Source organism: Ictalurus punctatus, chromosome 19 (genome assembly GCF_001660625.3).
Source record: "Ictalurus punctatus breed USDA103 chromosome 19, Coco_2.0, whole genome shotgun sequence".
NCBI classification, from domain to species: domain Eukaryota; kingdom Metazoa; phylum Chordata; class Actinopteri; order Siluriformes; family Ictaluridae; genus Ictalurus; species Ictalurus punctatus.
Genome location: NC_030434.2, coordinates 23,374,310 through 23,389,453, shown reverse-complemented (window position 1 = coordinate 23,389,453; position 15,144 = coordinate 23,374,310). Strand labels below are relative to the sequence as shown.

General features: G+C 44.4%; 1 protein-coding gene across 12 annotated transcripts in view; it reads right to left on the bottom strand.

Annotated features, from left to right (window-relative positions):
• Positions 1 to 15,144, bottom strand: part of wnk1b (WNK lysine deficient protein kinase 1b) — a 97,938-nt gene that overhangs the window by 9,765 nt on the left and 73,029 nt on the right. For 3 of the 12 annotated variants that reach the window (XM_017494321.3, XM_017494317.3, XM_047162359.2), the window contains 20 exons: positions 14,454 to 14,543; positions 13,923 to 13,958; positions 12,918 to 13,073; positions 10,697 to 10,792; positions 9,923 to 10,216; positions 9,548 to 9,621; positions 8,828 to 8,984; positions 8,615 to 8,731; positions 8,088 to 8,195; positions 7,855 to 7,909; positions 7,620 to 7,763; positions 6,407 to 7,422; positions 5,142 to 5,222; positions 4,211 to 4,297; positions 3,961 to 3,997; positions 3,697 to 3,767; positions 3,016 to 3,506; positions 2,295 to 2,497; positions 2,013 to 2,213; positions 98 to 190 (listed from right to left, as the gene is read on the bottom strand). In XM_017494321.3, coding sequence (XP_017349810.2) covers positions 98 to 190; positions 2,013 to 2,213; positions 2,295 to 2,497; positions 3,016 to 3,506; positions 3,697 to 3,767; positions 3,961 to 3,997; positions 4,211 to 4,297; positions 5,142 to 5,222; positions 6,407 to 7,422; positions 7,620 to 7,763; positions 7,855 to 7,909; positions 8,088 to 8,195; positions 8,615 to 8,731; positions 8,828 to 8,984; positions 9,548 to 9,621; positions 9,923 to 10,216; positions 10,697 to 10,792; positions 12,918 to 13,073; positions 13,923 to 13,958; positions 14,454 to 14,543 — 3,607 coding nt within the window. The remainder of the gene's footprint in view (positions 1 to 97; positions 191 to 2,012; positions 2,214 to 2,294; positions 2,498 to 3,015; positions 3,507 to 3,696; positions 3,768 to 3,960; positions 3,998 to 4,210; positions 4,298 to 5,141; positions 5,223 to 6,406; positions 7,423 to 7,619; positions 7,764 to 7,854; positions 7,910 to 8,087; positions 8,196 to 8,614; positions 8,732 to 8,827; positions 8,985 to 9,547; positions 9,622 to 9,922; positions 10,217 to 10,696; positions 10,793 to 12,917; positions 13,074 to 13,922; positions 13,959 to 14,453; positions 14,544 to 15,144) is intronic. The other 9 variants (XM_017494322.3, XM_053688064.1, XM_017494318.3 and 6 more) reach the window with 7 other exon arrangements.

Sequence of the window (15,144 nt, the reverse complement as noted above, 5' to 3'; positions counted from 1 at the left end):
GGATCATTTTGAGATGATTGCGCGTTCCAGAAAGTGTTCCCAAAACAAGAATCACGTGAGAGTGTAGGAAAAGAGACAAAGGAAAAGCGTTACACACAAAGAGCCAAGCACGGCGTACTCAGAAAACGGGTCCTTCTGCCACCTGGTTTGAAGGTCACTCTCTCCGACCCACAGCTGAACTTTACACAGCCTGTGGCACAAAAAGAAGGAAGAGAGAGAGAGAAAAAGCACGAGGTACAGAAAAGGAGAGGAAGAAGGAGACATACAAATACATAGTAGGAATGGAAAACAAGGTCATGAGCTCCAGAGAGAGAGAGCGAGAGAGAAGGAGAGAAAGACAGAAAGTAGCCATGGCTCAAAAGATTGGTGAGCATGGAGCTTCACTGCTCAGTGAAGGGGGCAAGCAGAAGCACATCTAACCCTAACATCTAGGCCAAAGCATGCGCTGAGGAGCTTCAGAAACAGGAAGCTACATCACCTTGTACAAAGTGCTACAAAGACCTTAATATATGATAAAAAGGCAGAGATTCTAACAGAAATATACAACTTTTAGCGAAATTATATAATTAAACCTTAAAGACCTAGATCGATTTCGGGGAAATCTGACTCTCCTGTATTTTTTTTGGTTGCTCTAACGCTATATAAGTGCCATATATCATTTTAAACAGAAGAACTTTATTTTTCAATCTAGCTCATTTAAAGTTCCAATTTTATGTATTTATTTTTTTTTTGTCTGAGAATGGATGAATTTATCCTGAATTTTTAGAAAAACGCCAGAAACTATTTATTTATTTATTTTTTTACAGTGAACTCTAACATAACCTCCCGAAGTTTGGATTTTTTTCTTGAGAAAGTTATACCTGGACGTTTTAGACTTCCAAATGAAATTTTGTCTTCATCTAACATTCCCTTAGCAAGTTATAGCTATTTATTACAATATTACTCTAATTGAAAAAAAAAGGTATTTTATTTACTGACGATGTAGATGTGTCTTTCAAATGAGGAATCCCCCCCCAGGAAACATGTTGATTGGTGGAGTAGATAACAGTTTGAACCAATCTGGGCACGAGGAGGGTGGGACTAAGCAGCAACTGTTTGGCTCAGGAACAAACTGCGTGGGTTTCCTTGACGAACCCATGCTGCAGAACGTGATCGCATAACCATGACGTATCCATATTCACTAACGGAGCATCCGAACGTCCAGCCGAGACAAAGCTGGGAATCTCCACTTAACGGGACTTTTTAAAGCATACAGATTGGATCGGCGGTTCAAAAGCTATTAACCATTTTAGAACAACGGTTATTTTTAGTTCGAAGGTTTTCGAGCATTAAGCAGCGTTTCCATGCTCTGACACAGAAATGCTGCTACTTTCATACAAGGAATTAAACTAATACTACCGTGCTGTTGAATTCTCGATTCTGATTGGTCAGAAGGTGCTGATTAAATTTCTAGAACAGTAGCTCTGACAATAGTGCAGCTTGCCAATGACCGGTTGTGTTATCGTTTCTATAGTAACGGCTCGTTCACAGGGACGTGTACGGTGGACGCTTCACGTCATCGACGGGTGGAACTCTTGACACAGTCAAGTTGTCTTTAAGGAGACGTTTATTGAATATTTATGGAAGGAGTCTGCAGGGTCATTCCTATAGGATTAATATAAATCAGCTTCATGCATCACATCACCTCGTCATTAACTACTTTCCTACAACAGCATACACGTTATTCTTTAAATAACGTCGAAGAAAAGGCTGTCGAACATGGATTTACTCTCGAATTTTAGGCAAAGCAATACTATGCTAAACAAATGACTCTTATTTTAGTCAAAACATTCTGTAATGATCTCTAGAACTTTGGCTGCAAATCTTTACAGCTTTTAAAATAAACAACAACGTATAGCTAAATCTGCAAAAATAGCAAAATCTGCTCATTATGTTGGAATGAAAGGCCTGTGGCACAGCATAAGAGTTAGAAGCGGGGGTACGTGTGCAATTTGTTTGGGTGATTATGTTACCATGCGTGGGCAGACAGAGGCTGGGGGCGGACAGCGTGGCATCACTGGTGTAGGCCGAGTATAGGTTCTCGCTGGAGGGTGAGGGCTTGAAAGCCTGGAGCAGGGGGTTGCTCCCTGTCTCTCCCAACCCACTGGGGGAGTGAAAGGACTGCTGGGTCGGGTACACCAAGGGAGCGCTTTGAGTGGATAAAGTGGTGCTCCCTAACACACACACACGCAGAACACATGATCAGCACCCACTTTGTGTTTTCTGGTGTAGAAGACAGTAGAAGAAAAGCGTACCAGGCTGGACCGGGCTCTTACTGCCCTGAGAACTTGTGCGGCTCGACTTGCTGCTTTTGCTCTTGGTGGGTCGGCGCCTGCGGCCAGCCAGATTCACTGCGGGTGGGTTTATGATGGCGGGAGGGACTTTTCCAACACGGGCGAAAAGAGCATCGATCTCCTCTTTCTGACGAGCGTACAGCGCCTGACTCTCCATCAGGTGCCTACCAACACAATAAGAACTACGTGGAACATCTCAGACCTCAGCAAGAGAATCACTTATTACACAGAGAGTTGGACTGAACACCAGAATAATAATAATAATAATAATAATAATAATAATAATAATAATAATCTCTCAATACAATAGTGTAAACTTTTCTGAGATGTATAGTGCGTATTGTCTCAGTTCAGGTAAATAAAAGGTAAAGAAAATGAAGAAATACAATATAGGGAATAAAAAAAACAAAAGTAATATCTTACTGTGTTAATCATATGATTATTAAATTTAGGATTTGGAGTAGTGCCATCTACTAAATATGTATGTTCATTAAAAAAATAATTGAGAAAATCCTAATAAGCTTAAACTCCAAGACCAGGTAACTAGCGTCACTATTTTGCTGTGACATTGTTAGCAAAACCTCAACGAAACTGAACACTGTGACGTATATTGTATATTGAAAACATACGTCTTTAAGTAATGTGTTTTTTCATGAGCGGTAAAACGGAGAGAGAAACGTACTTCTCACGTAGCTTGTCGATTTCCCGTTTGAAGTCCTCGTCTTCGAACTCGGAGTCGTTATCGCTGCTGAAGTAGGAGTTAAAGGAGTTGTTCGTGCTCATCTGGCTCTTGCCCTCAGGACTGAGTGCAGGGCCGTTGCCCATAGCTGGAGGACTCTGGGGTGGTGGTTCTGGAGACTCTGCATCCCCGGGTATGAGAGTTACTGGCTTGTCAGCGGCACGACTCACAGAGAAACGGCCCACTGTGGTTTCACTCTTGGTGGTGACCTGGAAGCGGCCGATTGTAGTCGGCTCGCCGGGGGGCGCAGGGGGCAAACCGTCCACCACATCGCCCCCTGACTCACGCAGAGGAGGAGAGGCCCTGTGCAGTGTGTTCTCAGGACTGGAGAGATTCGAGGACGAGGACGAGGTGGATGAAGAGGTTGTAGAGGAAGATGAGTCACCGAAGGTTGTGGGAGGCTGCAGGGAAGAGTCATCAGCTGCTAAAGACACCTGTAAGACACGGAGCGGGAAAGAGAACGAGAACAGAAAGAAACCATGAGTCAGAGCATTGTGAAGAACAAGCGGTGTGATAATTCCCTAGAGAATATTAAAAATGAAAAGGATTTTTTTGTTAAATAGTGCTGTGAACTTTAAATACGAGATCGTAAAACCATGAACAGGAGGGCTGTAGCAATCTCACCTGAAATCGGCCCAGCTTGAAACCTCCAGGTGCAGGCACAGCCCCTGGCTCTCCTTCAAGCGAAAATGGAACTGAAAGAGACATTTATGAGACATTATAGGGAGTTAAATAACTATTACAAGTTGGATAATAGAAGAGTCACACCCTGGTCAAGTATACGGCTACATTTTTGCTAAACTGTTTAAGAGTTCACCATCACACATCATTTAACTTCATTTTCCCCAAAGTCATATTTTGGAGTTGAGTAAAAGAGGCAGCACACACCTGGCTGCCCTCCAGCAGGTATCCCGGTAAGAGAGGACTGCAGAAGAAAGAGAGAAAGGATGAGAATGATGTCATACATCCTTACACGTCATGCGCACAAAGCACAGAGTTCACTGCAGAGTCAGAAGCAAAGCTTCAGCTGAGCCCATGCTGGTCTTCAACATCATGAACATACATATTCATGATTCTCTAGAGATTAAGTATGCGCATATATAAGCCATGTTAATGCACGTTAGTGTGTGCCGTGCACCTGGTATGCGACGCTGCTAACAGACACCGTCTCAGGGCTCAGAGCTCGTCTCAGCTGGGCATCCAGGTCCTCCAGTGGCTGCTGGGACTGAGGAACAACCCGGTTAACTCATTAGTCATGTCCGTTTAGTCACGTCGTACAAAAACACAAACACATCATGACAAAAAGCAGCTTAATCACGTTCTGCGGAAAAACAAAACAAAACAGGGCTTTAATGCAGGACTCGAGTCTGCTGAGCTTTTTTGGACAGAGACACATTGTTCTGAATCGAACAACAAAGTCCTTTTTCATCTCATTTTACACTTCATCTGAAATGCTCTTTATAATTAAATGCTCTTTTTAAGTGCTCAATTTGTACCAAGTGGCTTTGAGCCAGAGAACTTCACACAGCTTCTTTCAGAAGTAAGTGATCACATGTAAGTGTGGTGATGATTAAAGAAAAAAAAAAAAGGCTTTTATATGCACAATTTACATCTTAGGGATATGAGCAGATAAAGGGCTTTCTTTAAGACTGCACATTTCATATTACTAAGCGCAGTACGATTAACTAAATATCCAAAGAAAAACCCTATGTAAAACAATTCCCTCCCACCATTTCCTAAAGTCCTGAGAGAGAGAGAGAGAGAGAGAGAGAGAGAGAGAGAGAGAGAGAGAGAGAGAGTTAATAAGAATCACAGGCTTAATGAGGTTCACAGAAATATGATGCCATGCAAAATTGATATTAATCCGATTAGCAAGCTCTTCGCATGCCTCACTTGTTTTTCAGGACAGTGGAAGAGAGAAGATGTGTATAGAGAGAGAGAGAGAGAGAGCGAGAGAGAGAGAGAGAGAGAGAATGCAGGAAAGAGTGAGCCGAGTTTAAGATGGTGAGGAAAGAACAAGACTAAACAAGAGAAGCGAAGCACTGATAGAAAAGGGAAGAATAATGCACCTGAGTTAGACAAGGTCCCGGGAAGAGAGGTGGGTGTTCTGTGGGTGGCGTGCCGGCCTGCTCGGAGCCGACAGGCAACACCTAACGAGATGAAGATGAAGATCAAACCACAGCATTTGGTACAGAGTGCTACCAGAAAAGGCTACTGTGCCACCTCCAGGCCACATGCAGCTTACAAGAGGAACAAGAGCCACCCTTAAACTTGCAAGACAGTATGGAGTCATTATTATTACATATAATTCCACTAAAAACCGTCTGGTACTTGGGTTTTATTACTGTGAGGTATTATGTCCCGAAACATTTGGATCCCCTCAGCACAGATTTATTTTTTTAATATAATCCAACTGTTCAGTGATTCGGCTCTTTGTTCACATGTTAAATGTGCGCAATAATATTTCCCCCGTTTATTGGGAGGCTATTATTCCCGATCTTTCCACTCACAGAGCAGTTCGTGTTATTTATTTATAAGCTTATTTGTTTTTGAGTTATTTGGAGCATGGTTTGGATTAATAAAAGGACATAGGGAGTATTTAATATCATACCACAGCGCTGTTGAACGCTCGATTCAGAGGGTGTTGATACATTTTCTATAACAACATCAGTTCTGACGTTTAGGATCACCTTCAGCACGGACGTAGGGTGCATGCTCCACATAAACGGATTTTTTAAAAAGCATGTAATCGTTGATGTGGCGAGGTTTTCTGCGAGTATATATTTATTTAGCATTAACAGAAGGAGTCTCTGGTGTCGGTAACAGTCAGAATTAAACCTGTAAAGTTTTCACGGTCTGAGTGGGGGGAAAAAAACGTGAGGCTCGTGACGGTTTATATCAACTATAACGTAAGTGATAACAGCAACTAACTTGTTTTGCGGATGTTCCAAAAGATTGTGTGCAATATAAACTGCTAAAAATATGATGTGCATCATTCTTTAATGAATAATCACTGTGGCACAAGAGGAATAAAACACATCAGGATGTGCTGCTATTGGAAAATAACCGACATGGCGGTATTACTTTCCGATAACGGCGCATCCCCGAAATGGTTCGTTCCCCCACATAATAAAATCACATGCATTAGATCTTGTGTAGAAGCCAAGGTTGTGTGTGGTGTTAAATAGCAGAATAATCATTCCATAGGGTGTTAGTGGTTCTACAGAATGAGGTTTCTGATAGAGAAAGGAAATGAATGTTCATCTCAGCTGACGTTATAAAAAATTTTGATGTTTGGTTCGAACACCCACATCCGGACACGATGGCCACTCACCGGCAATCGGGACAACGGCGTTTTGCTGACAGGGGTGGCACTAGTGACCGGGGTGGTCATAGGAGAGCTCAGAGGTAAGCTAGTGGGAGGAAGAGGGGTGGTGATGGAGGTGGTAGGGGAGGATGTGCCGGGAGCAGCTGGCTCGGTGGCACTGGCGTCGGCTGGGCCGGAAGGAGGGCCGGCACCCATGTCCATAAAGAGTGAGCGCAGCTTCTTGTCTAGAGCATGGATGTCATCAATGCCTGGGGTTTTGCTCTGAGGGTCGCTCTCACACTCGGTGCAGTGAGAATGGCTCTGATTGGGCAGCGGCGAAGGCTGCGGTTGGCTGTGAACCAGGGTGGGCTGCACCACAGGGGCACTGCTGGTGACTGGCACCTGTGGCAAAGAGGCGGTGACAGGGAGTGGCGCAATGACACTAGGTGTGAGCTGAGGAGTTTGAATGGCTGTGCTGGGGGCAACAGGAGGGGTGATTTGTGCTACGCTAGAAGCGACAGCAGGTTGTTCTGTGATTCCACCAGGAAAAGAGATCACATTGTTTATAACGGGAGCGTGCTGGCAGAGCGGAGCGATGCTACTCGGCGCTGCTGTGCTGATAGTGGTGTGTACTGGGACTGTCGGCTGGGGAAAAACAGCAGAAGTGGCTGAGGAAGGCGGAGATGAGAAAGGCTGAGCCGTCATACCGGTCACCACGGGTTGACAGACAGGCAGGGGGATCTGAGGAGGTAACGAGACCACCACAGGAGTGAGTGAAGGAGGGGGAGAGGAGGAGGACAAGGAGGAGACCGTCAGAGGAGGGCCAGCTAGCTCAGAGGACTGTGGTGGAGATGACAGCATCGTAGTGGAGGACAGAGGCAAGGAGTTGACTGCAGGGAACAGTGGAGGAAGGGAGGTGTTGAGAGTAGGGGGTGCTGTGCTCGGCCCAGGGTCATACTGTCCCTGACGCATCTCGGTAAACGCCTGCTGCAGAGAAAGCGCCGAGGCGGACTGAGACAGACCCATCGCAGGCAGTCCTGCTGCTGAGAAATACACATATAATCATATTCGTGTGGTTATTTCTGTAACCAGCCCCTTAAACCAACTTCAAAAAGAAATCACATTGTGGCACGAACTCATACCGTCCGCGAACGACGGATGAGTGTGATATAACGGTTATTTTGATTAAAAGTCACGCATCAGATGAACATGAAAAAAAAGAAAAGATATTTCCGCTTACGTGCTGCAGGCTGCTCAAAAATAGGAGCAGGGGGTTGAACCGCGCTGAAGAATTGTTCCTTCAGTCTGGACTCGGGAACAGGACTGACGATGAACCTGCGGCCCGCCGAGGTCACCACCTGAGTAGTGGTACTCGCGCCAGCACCTGGACGAAGAGCGGAGACTCAAACAAACTTTTCTGAAAATAACACATAAGGCATGAAAGGGTACTGGGGTATGGGATTGTAAGGTCCTACCTGGCTGGAGAGGTGTGTACGGAGCAGTCATCTGCACTTCAGGATTGCTTACAGTCTGGGAACAAAAGCAAGACCACTATTAAACAGTTTTCTGTCACGGCACGAGGTGAAGATGTCGTACAAAGCCGCAACTGCGATAAAAGTCAGCCTCTAACTGTCGATGAAAACAAAAACAAGATGAATAAAGTCCATTATAGTTAGTAAAGAGGCTCCAGATGTCTTGGATGCAGTACCTGGCTGCCTTCCCTTTCAAGACCCCTTTCATCTGCAGTCTCGATGACCTCCCGAACCTGTTCGATAAAGGACTCTCGCTCGCTCTCCAGAATAAACTCGCTCTCAACCTGGCGAGAGAACGCGCAGTTAATACGATATACAATGGACGAACTTGACACTGTGCGAATTTGAAAAAAAAGAAAAGAAAAAAAAAAAACCCATACATTCCACCCATGATCCTAATTAACCTTCATTTTCCTTTTTGTTTTTGAATAGTCACGCCAAAATACAAAATTTAATTACGTGAAACAAAATCAGTGTTCCAAACACTAGCCCTTAATTAGGTTCTGTTGTTCCTGGAATTTGGGATTTTATTCAATCTTGAGCCAGCATGAGAATTCATTTATAGCTGTATGCCTTTGACGGGGTGTCTCAAGTACAAACATCTGGTCAGTGCTTTGAAAACAAACAAACACACACAATACATTTTGGCCAATCCGCTAGACAATCAGATCTGATCATAAGGAGCAGTTCTCGTGGTGGTTACCATGATCTGAGCGATTTCCTCAGGATTATCTCCATCCAGGTCGAATTTGAAAGTCACCATTTTCCTGTTGTGTGTTTCCAGCTGGCACTCGGCAACCCTGTCACCCATATTAGAGATCTAAAAGACAAACGTCAGGAGTGCAGTTAAGTCTAAATAAAAAAAACAAAACAAACAGTATTTGATGCAGGAGACGGAACAGTGCCGTGGACGTACATTGAGCACGTTAAGTTTGGCTTTGGTGGTCTTGTCGTGGCGGGAGCGGCTGCGTACGGATCTCCGCTGGTGCCGTTTGGCTGAACGACCCTCATGCCTGCCGCTGGTCCCGCCCTCATTTCCGTCACTCATGCCAGACGCCACATCAGAGTGGCTGCTAAGGGGGGAAAAATAAAACCCCCGTACAAAACGCATTTTAAAGGACGTGGACAACTACACAGAACTAAACATACAAAGTAAGATATAAACCACTTCAGGGCATGCTGTTATAGGAAAAGAACCCTATACGAGTGAGACCGTGCGTGTGTGAATTACGGCGTCTCTCTACTAATAATGAAGCTGTGAGTTTAACTGTATGTTACTATGGTTACAGTTGTTTACGGTTTTAACGCGCACCTTCCAGCCAATCAGAATCGAGTATTCAGACAGACCACGGTATAATAAACCTTATACGTTTTAATAACAGCATTTTTTTGTTGTTTGTTTGTTTATTATGAGGCGTGGATCATGTGGAGCATCCGCTGTACAAGTAATAAATTTACAAGGATACATGTGTTCGAACGGGCCCGTTCACTTAAGACTGTGATTTGAATTACAGCCGAACTTCTGTCCGAGCTGCTGCTATAGAAAATTAAATCGACGCCTTCTGATCAACCAGAATGAAAACTTCGGCACTGATGTGGTGCGAATAAGGTATAAAGGAAATGGTAAGAGCTTTACCTTTCCATGCCGCAGGGCACTGCTGGAGCCTGAAGCTGTGACATATCTGTGGTCTGAGAACCGGTCTGGGATGCCTAGAACGGAAAATAACAAAACTCAACAACCACCTCAAGATAAGAAGCGAGACTGAGTAAGATTTTAAAAAAAATAAAAACATGAAGGCTGACGCATCAGTCATATTTCTGATCTATCTGTTTACTCCATCACAATGAAAATTGATACAAAATGGTCTAAGCAGCTTACATGTAGGAATAACAACCAAAGGAATATGAATTAAGACCAAAAGAAATGAAATGCACTGCAAATTCGTTGCAACTCAATAACATGGTCAGCTCAGTCTGAGGTGGTTTGGCATGGCATCCTTTCCAGAGGTACCTGAGCCGGGGATTCTGACGCTAGCCCGGGCTGCTCGGTAGGACTGGGGACAGTAGCCACACAGATTGTTGGCACAGTGGTCGTGATCGGCAGAGGAGGAAGCATCGTTTGGGGCTGCGACGACGCAGTGAGCAGTGCTGAGGGAGACGCAGACGGTACGGTTCCTGGTGCCGGGGACGAGGGAACTGATGAAGCCACCACAAGGAGCGGCTGCTGTCCCTGGGCCACTGTTAGTGGGAGCGGCTGAGGAGGCACTGATACGGGGGGCAGGAAGCCCAGGCCAGGCACAGACGGCTGGGAGAGATAGGAGAGGGGCAGTGGGGTAAGTGTGACGATCGGCTGGAAGAAGGGCGAGAGATCTGGAGTCTGGACAGGCTGGATCGGAGGGGGAGATGAAGGCTGCAAGGCCAAATTCAGTAAGGGAAGAACACGGTTCCATTTAGGCACCGTCAATCAATCAATAAATAATACAAACAGAACACACTAGCAGGGATCAGCATAACATCATGCCTCAAGCATAAACACGACAGCACTGCAAATCCATTTCAACTGTGGGGAGGGAAGACGTGCCACTCCGAGTGCCAAAACAGTCCTGAGAGCTCGCGAAACCAATCTACGTAACAGGCATGACAAAAATAATGAACAAGCACACTATGCACACAGAATCGGTGGATATTCTCAGTGTGACACACACATACACACACACACGGTGGGTTAATGCACACCAAACCATGGTGCTGAAGACTAAAGTGAGCGTCCACCCCGAATGACTACCTGCACCAGAGCGAGCTGAGTCGCCTGGTATTGGAAGAACAGACGCTCCACACACGGCGACGGGGACAGAACCCGAGGACTCAACTCACTAATACACTGTTAACAACCATGCAAACACACACACACACACACACACACACACACACAGGGACAGCATGCCAAGAGACGGGTCAGACCTGAACCCACGCACTTGGGTTATATGTATATGAAGTGTTTGAGGTTCAGGTTCAGATGTAATGTTCTCAATAAGAGGAAATAAGGTTTAAAGGTGCAGATAATGGCACTAAGGCAAAGATTAAGGAGTACGTAATGAGAATTTTTCAGTGTATTAAATGAGCTATGGCTACGGAAAGGTCAAGTCAGACTAGATTTGTCATCAAAATGACGATCATATATATGAAACTTGATTTTAATTACATAAAAGAAATAAGGATTGAAACACTCTGAAACACTGTGTGCTAATAGGCAACAGGTCAGTAAGATGATTGGTATAAAAAGAGAATCTTAGAGAGGCGGAGTCTTTCAGAAATAAAGATGGGCAGAGGTTCAACAATCTGTGAAAAACTACGCCGACAATTTGTGGAACAATTTCGGAATGATGTTCCTCAACGTAAAATTGCGAAGACTATGAATATCTCATCATCTACAGGACATAATATCATCAGAGAATCTGGAGAAATCTCTGTGCACAAGGGAAGAGGGTGAAAATCAATACTGCATGCCCGTGATGTTCGGGCGCTCAGGCGGCACTGTATTAAAAACAGCCATGATTCTGTAATGGAAATCACTGCATGGGCTGAGAAACACCTCCAGAACTCACTGTCTGTGAACACAGTTCACCGTGCCATCCATAAAACGCTACTTAAAGCTCTATCATGCAAAGAAGAAGCCGTATGTGAACATGATCCAGAAACGCCATCGCCTTCTCTGGGACAAAGCTCATTTAAAATGGACCGAGACAGAGTGGAAAACTGTTCTGTGGTCAGACGAATCCAAATCTGAAATTCTTTTTGGAAACCATGGATGCTGCGTCCTCTAAACTAAAGAGGACTAAAGAAGAGAGGGACCACCCTGTTTTTTATTTTTTTATTTTTTATCAGCGCTCACTTCAGAAGCCTGCGTCTCTGATGGTACGGGGGTGAATTAGTGTCTATAGAATGCACATCTGGAAAGCCACAACCAATGCTGAAATGTATATACAGGTTTTAGAGTAACATATTCTTCCATCCAGATTCCATCCCATCTTTACTTCTGAGAGACTCCGCCTCTCTAAGATACTCTTTTTATACCCAATCATCTTACTGACCTGTTCCCAATGAACCTAATTAGTTGCAAAATGTTCCTCCAGCTGTTTCTTTTTACTAACACTTACTTTTCCAGCCTTTTGTTGCCCCCGTCCCAACTTTTTTGAGACGTGTTGCGGCCATCGAATTCAAATCTACCTTATTTTTTTCCCCTTAAAATGGTGCGTTTCCTCAGTTTCAACATTCGGTATGTTTTCTACGTTCTACTGTGAATAACATACGGGTTTATGAGATTTGCAAACCGCTGCATTCTGTTTTTATTTACATTTTACTCAGCGTCCCAACTTTTTTTTTTTGAAATCGTGGTTGTAGAATGTGTGACGCGTCTGCCATACAAGTCACTGAGAACGAGCTGTTACTATGGAAACGATATCGTGCGTTAATATAAACGTGTGGTTTGTATTACAGCCGGAATTTCCCTCAGAGCTGCTCTTATAGGAACTTACTCCACGGCACCGTTGTGTAATTTAGATCAAGTGAATCACATCCTTGAAAACAAAACGCTGAAACCCAAATTTAATCGCAGCAAAATGGAGGATCTTTGTATCGCCAATCGACCTGTTGTCTTGGCCATGGATATTTTACAAAGCTGGGCAAATTTTTAGTGTGACTTCGGCTTAACCGGTAGTGAGAGAATTAACTAGTGTTGGTCAGCTGATGATATTATTATAGCACTATCAGCAGTCTAGTCCTATGGAGGTTTACGCATATATTCAGACATAAGACTGATCGTGACTAGGTTTTGGGCTAGAATGAAGAAACCTATAACTAATATGAACAAGTGCTTATGCACTGAGGTACGTTAAATATCTAGTCTGTGTTGTAAGACATAGATCTGGAACTTTGTGAGCCCATCTAAGGGAACAGTATGGATGAGAAATGTGTGCTAATATTAAAGTCGTGCGTGTGTGAGATACCTGTGTAGCAGGAGACCCAGGCTGGATGTGTGCTTGGGCGATGCTTTGTAGGCCTGAGCTGGCAGGCTGTGGTGGAAGTGCCTGCTGCTGCTGCTGGGGCAATGAGGCGGTGGGCTGCTGAGAGGCAGGGTTCAGAGAAACCTGCTGTGGAAGCATCTGGAGCACAAAGAGCAACATTCACACATAAGAAGCAGCCCAAACTGACATTTCAGCATGTAGCACACCTGGAAAAGTAGCCTTATCTTATGGAAAGGTAGCAAGTTCTCCTACCTACAGCCGCAATCACGCTAGAAAATGTTCACGTCGTAAAAAATAGGACAAGAAGATCAGAATTGAAAGAGACCTTCATTGTTGGTCAATTCTGCAACACTAGTATATAACTACTATAATATTCCCATAGGTGGGCTAGAAAAGATGGATAACTAACTGAACAATAATCAGTGAGGAATCGTTCGAGCATCTATTCCAGCCCAATAACTGACTGCAATGATATGGAATAATTCTCATCTCGACTGTAAATTATTCCATAAGACCTAATGTCTGTATCCTCTATTATGGATCGCTTGTGCCGTTTAAGAAAAAAAACACCACCCCTTCAGAGTAGTAGCCGGTGAGTTTCGGAGACATTTTATTAAAGCGAATACCATTTGTTCAGACCAGAAATCTGTAGTGATTGACTGAGGGAAGTTCTATTAAAATGTTGTTGAAAACAATAAGAAGCTAATGTGACTGAGCAGGATTTACGCACAGAAACAAACAAACAAACAAACAAACAAACAAGACAAAATCACTAACAGATACAAGCTCTTTTATAAACAGTTCAGGCTAATAGATTTATATAATGGGCAAGGCTGATTCATGATGCACTAAGAAATTGAAAATTGGAGAAGGCCAGGAGTGACACAGCAAAGAGAGGTGCGTGCCTGTGTGTGTGTGTGTGTGTGTGTGAGAGAGAGAGAGAGAGAGACAAAGATGGTGGTAGTGGATTTGGGGGAGTTTCTCTACCTGCGAAGAGACTGCTGGGATGTAGTAACCTCCATACTACAAGAAACAAATACAACACAGTGTAAGAGACAGATAGATAGATAGATAGATAGATAGATAGATCGATAGATCGATAGATGGGGGGGGGCAAGTGAGAGCGAGAGGGGGGGTATAGAGAGACAGAAAAAGAGAGGGGGGGAGATATAGAGAGACAGAAAGGGAGGGGGGGTGAGCGAGAGAGAGCAAGCGAGAGGGGGGGGGGTCTAGAGAGACAGAGAAAGAGAGAGAAAGAAGGGGGGGGTGAGGGAGAGAGAGCAAGCGAGAGCTAGAGAGAGAGGGGGAGATATAGAGAGACAGAGAGAGAGAGAGAGAGAGAGAGAGAGAGAGAGAGAGAGAAGCATCTCTCGAGTCCACAGCTTTCACACGCAGGAGAGAATTCAGAGGAAGAAGAAAAAATAAAATAAAAAAAAAAAAAGAGTGCATTTTCTTTGCTTTTGCCCAGACTGGCCTCTTTAATAACTAACTGGAGAAACATGCAGGAAGTCATCTTACCTGTGGATTGACCGGGTCGCTCCAGGGTGCGGCCTGGGCACTGGTGGAGACCATCGGAAGAGCCGTACTGGACTGGGGAGGCGGAGCCTGCTACAGTATGGACAGCGAGAGACAGAAAAATAGGAATGGAGGAAGAGAAAGATGGTAGCGGTGGAAACAGATACAAACAAAAAGAAAAAAAAAAAAATTCATAGTCAGAATAACGGTCGTTACAAACCAGATAACTGACACGGATTAAAAGACATGTATACACAAAGCGTGACCCTTCTGAGGAACCACTGAGGCGCTCAGATGAGACCTCGCTCTTGGTACATGCCTCGAACATTTCACACACAGACGGCATCACGTGTTAGTCTGGGAGTGAGTAGGGCTTCATGCATGTGGAACTCTAAGATGATTCAGAGCTTTAAGTGACTGTTAGCACTGAAAAAGTGCGCAGGTTGTGCTCGGTGCTGCTGTAAACACATCCCGGAACACATTCGGATTACTCTAGCTTACACACTTTTCCATCATGGAAGGGTGTGAGAGAATGAACCCTTAGAAAGCTGTAAGCAAGTATACTTGTCTCCCTGCCTCTCCGTCGGAGCGCACAAGTATAGTTGCACATGGCAGTTTGCCTTACCTTGGCCTTCTGCCTCCTATCAAAGAGCTGAACAGAAGCAAAAAAAAATAAAATAAATAAAATTCCCCA